Consider the following 9682-nt stretch of genomic DNA (forward strand, 5'->3'; position numbering starts at 1 on the left):
TTTGTCATTATGAAGGATGTGTACATTATTACATAATTAAATATATTTATTTAACTTATTCAAAACAGCTGACGTATCTTATCACCAAAGCTTGTCATCTGTTAAAAGAAAACTAGTTGCGAGTTTGCGCTATCAATGATTGTATTGAGGGTTAAAAGTTCATAACTGAGACTTGCTAGTAGTGTCGTTTCTGGGTATCTTATAGCCCTGAGTGCTTCACGGTTAAGTATAGAAGTACCACAATAGATTTCCTCTCTACAAACAACAATTTCTTCGGCAGTCTATAAACAAAAGGTACATTAAATATTGCCTGGAAACATAGATATTGTATATTGAAATAAACGTCTCGGTACGTTACTGATAGTTAATTAATTTTATTTGCACTCATTTCATCAATTCCACAAATTTATAATTTTAAAGTACTCTGTGAGAAAAAACATATTATTCGTGTTCAAAGATAACTTAAAATAACTAAGTAATGTACTATAATTAATTTATAACACTAAACATATTATAGACGTTCTGTGTTTATTTATATTTATTATTCTAAGAACGTCACATGTGTTTTGTTAGTGTTGTGTGGATCCGGCCTTATTTGACTCAAGACTGTAGTTCCGTCCAGTTAAGTCTCGGTCCAGTCCAGTTCAGTGCTTGACAACGTAATTCAAATTTATTTTATCTTTTTTAATCAGTTCTTGTAGTGACAGTCGGAAGGACTGACGGTCTTGGAGAATAAATAAAGACTGGCACAACACTATGTCTTGTAGGGAGACTTGTCCTACTTTTTATAACTCCAATAACTTAAGTAATGAAAAGCAATGCTTCATATTATGTAGGTATGTTAGAAAAAATTTCAAATTTAATATTTTCCTTTGAATAAGTTTTATCGAATTTATAATGCTAAAAAAACATTTGGATACTAAAATAATGTCTCTAGCTTCAATATTAAGGATGTTAAGACCAATTTATCATCGGAATTTAATCCAAATTTTAACTGCTGTTTATGACACCAAAATCTGTGATCTAATATGACATTTCAATAAAACATCATAACATTCTATAAGATCAAGAGAATTAAATGAAATTTTTAGGAAATACTGAGTAGAGGATTGTACAAAAGAGGTTACTTTTAAATACCTGCAATTGAAATAAATAGTAATAAGACAAAGTACTCTCATATTGCGGAGTAATAAAGATTGAAGGTGCTATTATCGGGTTGAACTTTATACAACTTGCATCGATAGATAGATTAAAAACCTCACAATATACTAGATAAATAAATGTATTAACGTCCATTATACCTTTTATTTGATCCATGTCACCCCATTTGTAATTTTGAGGGCTATTTTGAAATGACTTATTTTCAAGCGAATGGTGCGATTAAACAAAGCAAGAGATTGATTTTTTTAAATTGGGTAAACAAAATTAGAATTTATCTACATTAAACATAAGTGACGTAAAATTAATTTCCCCTATTTAAGTTATGAAAATCCAGCATTTCTATGGGGTTCCTCAAAACACTCATAGACTTCCGCGCACGCCTCCTGCAAGTTTTTTTGACACAATAAATCGGCATCTTGTAACATACTTATACATAGTCTTGATATTATGGTATGTACTGGGTGTAAAGAATTAATTTTACACTTAGTTTTGCTTATCTGCTGAAGTGGTATGTTGGTTAATCAGCATGTTTCATAAAACAATTTTTTTTAGATGAATAGATCAAAAGCATAGAGATAAAATACTGTGGGTTAAAGTGCCTGAGTAAACACTCAGCAGATACCATGAAAGGTGTTTGCTGCTTAAGACAGCAGAACGGTGGCCATTGAAGTCAGAGTCCGCTAAGGAGTGTGTAACAACTCACTTGCCCAAACAACTAACCACGAAAAATAATTGAGCTAAAGAGTTTCACTTAGACCCAAGAGTAAAAACACTGAAAATTTTACATTTCGATTATGTTTCAACGAGTAGGAAGGTCGCATTGCGGCGCGGAAGGTTCCGAGTATAAAATTGACTGGATCCGCCTCTGGTAGTAGTAGGAAATTCTGCAGAAAGGCCCAGGAGGACTAATGTGGACAAAGGTTTCGTGTGAACAGCTGTGAAATAGGAGTCAGTCGACCCTAAGACTCAGTGGGGGCCTTAGGCTTATATAATTGTTGGTGTTTAAACTCACATTTGTTTATGTTTAAACATAATAAATACATGACCAAATCAAGGCTGTAAGGGAATTTGGTCTATATTCCAGAACCTACTAGCAGAACCGTTTCGGATCCTCGGCTTGGCAACACAAAACGACTAGGAGACGTTCATTGGTTCTCTGGTCGATAGAATAATCATAATGTAGGTAAGCTAAAGACAGTCGGCCAATTGGATCCGTAACTTCGGGAAAAATATTTGCTCTGAGGACGGGGATAATGGGGTACTTGTCTATAAATATTCATCTGGGTATAGATGATCATCTATGATCAAAAGTTACTTTTTGTTTTAATTACTACTTTACAAAACAAAGAATGTCTGAACAATGAAGGAAAAAAAGTATGTTTTGTTCTGTTCGGAATCGTCCCCAACTGGGGTTTCAAATCAGACAGGGGTTACCCGCACCACCCTCTGCAACATTAAAAAACGTTTGGATGACAATAAAGGCATTGAGCGGAATCCTGGTCAGGGTCGGAAGAGGTTGCTGAAGAATTCAAGAAGGCCCTAGAAGCAGAGCCAAAAAATAGTGGACACATCGTAACTCTGATGGGAAGAGTCTAGTACGTATGTAGAGATCATTGTTGACGCCTGAAGTTTGTGCCCAACCTCTACAATGCGGCCGAGACCTTCTTAATGACATGATGTTTTCTCCAGCTGCATCATTTTCAGTGATAAAAAAACTATGCATTCTGGCCGCATGTTCAGCCCAAGGTATAGCTGGTCAGGTAGCCGGACATTGAGTCCCTGAAAATAGCATTCAATTAGGAGTGGAATGTAATAGACAAGGATTGTGTGAAAAAGGTGTGCATCAACTTTTGTTAGCTCCTGGTAACCATCATCAATCCCAATGGTGGCTACATTGATTATTTTAATTATATATGAATTATGTATCAAAATTTGCCACATATGTTTAATTATATTTTTGTTATTAAAACATATCTCAGATTTTTTATAGGCAAAACCTCGAACACTATGATAAGAAATACATCAAATGTGTGTTTTTTCATTCATCAAAATTCATTGTTTGCTCATATAAGATAAGAAATTTATAAACTCCCATTTTCCTCCCTTGCAAGTCATTTTCTCAAATTGTGAACATGATGCAGTAATACAGACTAGATTTTTTTAAATTTTTTATTTGGTAATCTTTATTGTATCAATTATTTTAATGATTTAATTCAAGATGGAAAAAATCTTTTATAGCTTTAGAACTTAAATATTATTACATACTGTTATTTATAAATCAATTTATCGGCTTATGTTCAATGAAAATCCTTATGAAATTAATCATACCTTCAAATTGATATTAGATCGATTTATATCAAAGATATATACTATGCTAATCAATGGATTATTTTATATATTAATACTTCAAACTGTTAAAAGTAGTGAATTTAGTAATTTGAGATACTTATTATATCATGATGAATCATCAAAATCTTAATACATGAGAAATATTTATATTAAAGTACTATTAAAATTTTTAGTAGTGTTTTACCCCTTATTTATTATTTATAATTAATTAGTTTAGATAACTGAGCAACATGCAGAATTATATAACTGTGGAACCTGTCCAGCTTTTCTACGGTATCATGGCTATGGTATCCAGCGTTGTAAGAGACCATTTATTCATTGAGAAAGTTTGTCAAGTTCATTTAAATTATTCATCTAATATCTGCTCGAACTTAAGTCAGAATAAGGAAATTAAGGATGAGGTTCAAGAAATAGTAACTGAGCTGGAAATCATTGATGGTACGCTTGTTGCAATCCCAGCTGTTGTTTTTTCTCTGTTTATGGGCTCATGGTCCGATCGAAATGGACGGAAGTTCCTTTTAATCCTGCCTTTCATTGGAAACATAATAGCGTTCCTTGTGTACATCCTCAATTATTATTTCTTTTTTGAGCTTGGAATATACAATTTGTTGTGGGGATCCAGTGTTGGAATGTTTGGAGGCTACGTGTGTTTAAATATTGGCTTGTATGGATACATAGCAGACGTCAGTACAATTACCTCAAGGTATAACTTGATTATACTTATTACAAATCACAGAATTTTTATTTTATTTTTAGAACCACGAGACTGAGCTACCTCAATGGAATAACAAGTCTTAGCTTCGTTATTGGAAGTGCAATTGGCGGGCAACTTTTCAATGCAATGCACAACTATTACATCATATTTGGAATAAGTATTGGTTTTGGAATCTTGGGGATTATATATTCGATATTTTTCGTCAAAGAGAGCATCATTCCCAAAGAAGAGTCTGAGGAAACAAATAGGGGGTTATTTGATCTGTATCATGTGAAAGAGTGCTTTAAGACGGCAACTAAAGATCGTTCAACATTTTATCCGCGATTCGGAGTGATAATACTCGTCCTTCACTTTGCGTCTATGATGTTTTGTCTTAATACAAGTCACTATGATTACCTCCTAATGGTCAATAAGTTTGATTGGGGCGTGCACGACTTTTCAAACTTTCTAATTGTGACGAGGATTGTTCGATTTGTAGGACTGCTCCTACTCCTCCCACTTTTAAGTTCCGTATTCCACATAAGAGACGAGGCCATTACACTTTTTGGAACTATTTTAACGTGCCTCTCGTACTTAATCATAGCACTGGGACAATCCTCGATCCTTATGTTTGTTGCAGTGGTATTTCAGTTCAATTCAATTGTGACAGTGAGTATTCGATCCCAGTGCACCAAGGCTACCAGTCCAGAAGAGGTAGGAAAAGTTTTTGCAGTCATTGCTTTAGGACAATCGCTCGTTCCCTTAGTATCCAATCCCCTATTTGGACTCGTATACAGAGAGACTCTAACGACTTTTCCAGGTGCCTATCTCATCATTGTTTGTGCATTCCTCTTGGTAGCTTGTGTGGGGGCTGCATATTTATACAACTTTAAAAGAAGAAACTCGCATGTAAATATGAGTTAATAATATTATGTACTTAAAAGAAATCAAAATAGGGTCGTGAAGTTTAAGCAATAAATACTCATTAAAAAACCATTCAGCCATTTAAATTTATCATATCATATAAATACGAAGAGGAAAGCCTTTAATAAACATAATATTTATTTTTGATTTTGCTAGTACTATATATATATATAAGATCTAGAGGGTTATAGCAAATAATATTGATAATTATAGTACATTGTCGGAGGAATGTGCTTTTGAGAAAAGAAAAAAAAAACTTCAAGAGAAATTTCATGGTTGATATCATCTTTAGAAACCATTATGCAAGCTATAAGGAACAAAAAAAAAAATATATATATACAAATCATAAATAAGAATACTGAAAGATAGATTTAGTCTGAATGCAAAATTATTTGTTAAAAATATATTCAATGGCGGTTTCTTTTAGACCGCTCTTCCATTTCTGCAATTCTTGTTCCCACTCCCTTAAACTCTTCGAAACTTCTTTTAGTTCGAGAAGAACGTCTACATGAAGTTGGAGTTGGATTTGGCGTTTCATGTGTCAGCACTTCCACGTCGTTAAAAATCACTTGACGCCCTCCACCGGTTGTAGGAATTATATCCCCCTAAAAAAATATTTTGTTAAATTATAATTAATTTAACTCTGACATTATTTTACCTTATATACTTTAGTCTCAACAACACCATCGTCATGGGGTTCATGAGTTGTTAAAGCGTACTTGCTGGCTTTATCATTGATGATGTCCTTTTCTGTTAACTTTGATACAGATTTTCTCCGTTTCATATTGGTTTGTAATATGGCATTGCCAGGATTAGGTGTGGCACTGATTACTTGATGATCAACCCAAACATCTGTATCTCTAACAATAGAAGGACCAACTGATCTTGAACGACGATGATTGCAACCTGCGCCATTCTAATTAAAAAGATCAAATATATTATATTATAGAAAAATACTTTTAAATACAACTTACTCGTTTTATTTGAGGAGTACTATAGAGATTGGGATCAGAGTTATCTGCCTTTTTTAAACGTTGTGAGGCCATGTCCATATTGGAGATGTCAGGATCGGAGACGGTATGATTAAGAGTTGCTTTATCATTGATAATAGCTTTTACAGCATCAAATTTTACCAATTCTCTCAACCGGTGTTTTTTTGTAGCCTCAGTAGCTTTGAGCTTATGGAATAATTCAGCATTAACAGCATCCTGTTGATTTACCTTTTCTTTTAATTTCTTAGTAAATTTCTTTACATCCTTTTTCTGCTGATTTATAAGAAGTTCCTTCTCATCCAGTTCCCACTCGAGTACGTTTTTTGTCTCAGAGTAGGCCCCAACTTTTCTCCGAAGACTGGAATTAAATGCCTCTGCACTCACCAATCTAGCCTCCAATTCTTGGATTTTACGACGTTCAAGCTCCTGAGCTAATTTATGTTTGCTATTCTCTTCTCTCAGTAAAGTTATTTCCTGATCAGTCTCCACTAGGTATTTACGAAATTGATCCTCTAGAATATATTATAATATTTTTTTAAAATAAAATTGAATTTATAATTAGAAATAAGATTATTACGCTTTTGTGAATGATCAACTATAAGATTGGTGCGGATTGCGATTCTTTTCTCAAGGTATCTTCGAAGGTTCACCAATATGTCTTCATCATCATATTGGCATATTGCATGCTCAGGCCATGGTGGCCCCAAACTATAAATAGGACTGAAATTAATCAAGTAAAGTATCAATATAAAGACCACGCTACAATGATTCAAAAGTAACATTTTCAATATATATATCCAAAATCAAACCTGAATGGCAGTTCTCCTTGTACATGGATAATATTGTTTTCCTTATCCATTTTTCTAAGAGCATCCTTAAACACTTCATCACCACGCTTGGAACCTGGAGTTTGGACTTGATTGTAGAAATTAAGTTTTCTGGCAATATTGTCGATCTTTTCAATTTGAATTTCTTGCGCCATTTCCGCAAATTGCATCACATTTAAATTTTCAGAGTAATCAGCCAATCGAGGATTAACACAAACAATCATCCTGACCTTTCCTGTACCTTCAAAGTATTTTCGGAAAAGATGTGTAATCTTAGCATTTCTATATGGTACAGGCTTATTCGTGCCCGTTGCTTGATTGTCTCTTAGGATTTCTATACATGTTCTAAGAGTCATGAGGGATGAGTTAATGTTACTGGCTTCTCTTAATCGGTCACCCTTATTCCCAGTACGACTTGTTCTCTCACTTCCAGCCAGATCGCATAATGCTAGTTGTGAGACAGTGTAGGATTGATCAAGCCTAATTTCATTATATTTATCAACTTGAGCTTTAACAAGTCGAATATTAAAAACGGAATGACTACGACTTGACTCGTGATTTAAAACAGTTTGTTCAACTCTTCGTCTCTTTTGACCACGATAATAAACTTCCAAAGCCTCAGAAGGAGAACGAACTTCAACTTCTGATGCTCCATAAACATAAATATTTTGATAGGCATCTTCTCGCAAGTTTTTTGAGACAAACCTAAAACAATTTATCAATGATAAATTAAGACTTAAGATACAAAGTGTTGTTTAAGAACTTACTTGTGCTTTCCTGTTACGCTATCGCGCTCATTATCTAAAAGATCGTAGACGTAATTATTATAGAATTCACAGTAGGAAATAAATATGGAATAAACAAAGCCGTCATCATCTTTTATGTCAACTTTTGTTTCATCGATCATGCGATTGGAAAGATCAGGGTCTGAAGTGTTCCTGAAAGAATATACATGGCAATGAGTTGAATGTAATTTTCTAATAATAACATAATGAGGGTTGAATGACTCTTCAGTACTAATATACTTTTAAATAAAAGAGGGATTTGCAATAATTTGTGGATGGATCTCACAGGTAAACTTAAAGAAGAAAAGGGGCGAGATTTAATATTGATAGAGAAACATTATGGGATGTATGATCTAATAATCAAATTATGGATAATTTAAATTTGTTTTTCAATTAAAAAAAGGACGAAATAATGGTCTTCAATGATCAGGTTTTGGGAGGTCAAATTGCCTATAATAATATTTTAGTAGTATTTGACGCCCTGTTTACAAATCTGTGGTTTGAAATGATATATTGGAAATCAGGGCGTGAAGATCTACTATCTATCCCTCAATATGGAATTGAAAAGATATTCTATTCTGGTTGAGTTGTGTAATGCAAGAGCGGTCAATTACTTTCGGTTAAAATTTTTGGGTTTTCTCATATTGGAAATGAGTTCCATATGTTGATCCGCTGCAGCATCCACAGTGGATCGTATGTCGAAGCCGTTTAATTTGTCTGGCTTGAATGTAAACTTGGGAGCGAGTAAGGAATCCTTGATGGAATTGAAGAGAACGTCAATGGCTCGATACATGAGTCCCCCATCTTGAAGAGTTCCTTGCATCGTGTGGGTCTTTCCGGATCCAGTCACCCCATACGTAAAAAGAAGACCATTCTTACAATCCAACAAATCCTTGAGAAGGGGAAGCCCCACATATTCGAACACATCCTTCTGACCACACTCCGGATCAAAAACCTTATTAAATCCAAAATCTTGTTCGCGCCCAGACCCCGCCAGACGGATCTTGTTCTCCTCTAGATGCGTCACGCACGTGTCTTCTTCTTCGTCACAGGGTCGAACACGGCAATACACTCGGACACTATCCAAATCTCCACTCATACGAGCCACACGGGGAGTCTTGGGAGTCCGACCCACCAATTTTGGACGACTAAGGAAGGCAAAAATCATGAGTAAAAGGCTCCAAGAAACGCCATTAGGCATCAATTCAACTTACTTGGGCTTCATCATTCAGACTGAGCGCGTCTTTTCCTACAGATTAAACAAACAGAATTTGAATTTTAGTGGGCTTCAAATTCTTTTTAAAAAATAAGAAGGAAAAAAAAAGAGAGAGGAAAGAAAGAGAGCAAAAAAGCGCCCTCTGCCATTCATTTCTCATTCATTAAATTCACACAACCTCCATTCATGTATGTACATCATGGGGCTAGCCTTCCAGTTGTACAAAGTATGACGTTAGGCGAGCGCGAGGGTTTTTGTTCTTGAACAGAGTTTTTTATTTTACTAAGCTGTTATCATTATTTTTTCATTCTTGAGGAGGGAAGATTCAAGTATAAAATGCGTTTGCTCATGAATAGAGATGTAAAAATGTGCAAGGATATAATTGTACTGACTGAGTGCAATTTGTTGTGGAGTTATATTTGGAGAAGAATTGAGGATCGATAGCAGATGAATGACGTCATAAATTGCATTTTGAAGGCTATTTAATTTCTAAGATAATTTTACTAGATCAAATGAACAGAATTTACAATACATCTTCATGAAACTTCATCAATTGGCTTTAAGAATAATAAAAGAACACTTGGATTGAATTCTACTTTATGTCAATGATAAACAGTGGTATTTGAATTTAATCAAAATAGTATACATTGAATAAGGGACGAGAAAAGTAGAACAATTTGAGAAAAATATATAATTATTTCAATTGTAATAGTTCATTACAGTATTTACTAGGG

General features: G+C 34.4%; 2 protein-coding genes across 12 annotated transcripts; one reads left to right on the forward strand and one right to left on the reverse strand.

Annotated features, from left to right (window-relative positions):
• Positions 1-83: 83 nt before the first annotated feature.
• LOC121125774 (probable peptidoglycan muropeptide transporter SLC46) lies at positions 84-5459 on the forward strand. Of its 10 annotated transcripts, none has more exons than XM_040720980.2 (3): positions 84-294; positions 3723-4213; positions 4267-5459. In XM_040720980.2, exons 2-3 carry the CDS (start codon positions 3741-3743, stop codon positions 5126-5128), a joined length of 1335 nt encoding a protein of 444 aa, XP_040576914.1. In that variant the 5' UTR covers positions 84-294; positions 3723-3740; the 3' UTR covers positions 5129-5459. The 10 variants fall into 10 exon arrangements, with proteins under 10 accessions (XP_040576914.1, XP_040576919.1, XP_040576913.1 ...); XM_040720985.2 differs by having other exon boundaries at positions 115-294; positions 3728-4213; positions 4267-5200; XM_040720979.2 differs by lacking the exon at positions 84-294 and adding an exon at positions 691-836 and having other exon boundaries at positions 4267-5200.
• Positions 5249-9123, reverse strand: pav (kinesin family member pavarotti). 2 transcript variants are annotated; one of them, XM_040720974.2, is made up of 8 exons: positions 8947-9123; positions 8347-8880; positions 7715-7885; positions 6930-7652; positions 6698-6828; positions 6103-6632; positions 5787-6044; positions 5249-5733 (listed from the first exon to the last, which is right to left on the reverse strand). In XM_040720974.2, the coding sequence occupies exons 1-8, from the start codon at positions 8958-8960 to the stop codon at positions 5536-5538; spliced, it is 2559 nt and encodes an 852-aa protein (XP_040576908.1). In that variant the 5' UTR covers positions 8961-9123; the 3' UTR covers positions 5249-5535. The 2 variants fall into 2 exon arrangements, with proteins under 2 accessions (XP_040576908.1, XP_040576907.1); XM_040720973.2 differs by having other exon boundaries at positions 6698-6840; positions 8947-9098.
• Positions 9124-9682: the final 559 nt, after the last annotated feature.

The sequence above is a fragment of the Lepeophtheirus salmonis genome, chromosome 11 (genome assembly GCF_016086655.4).
Source record: "Lepeophtheirus salmonis chromosome 11, UVic_Lsal_1.4, whole genome shotgun sequence".
NCBI lineage: Eukaryota > Metazoa > Arthropoda > Copepoda > Siphonostomatoida > Caligidae > Lepeophtheirus > Lepeophtheirus salmonis.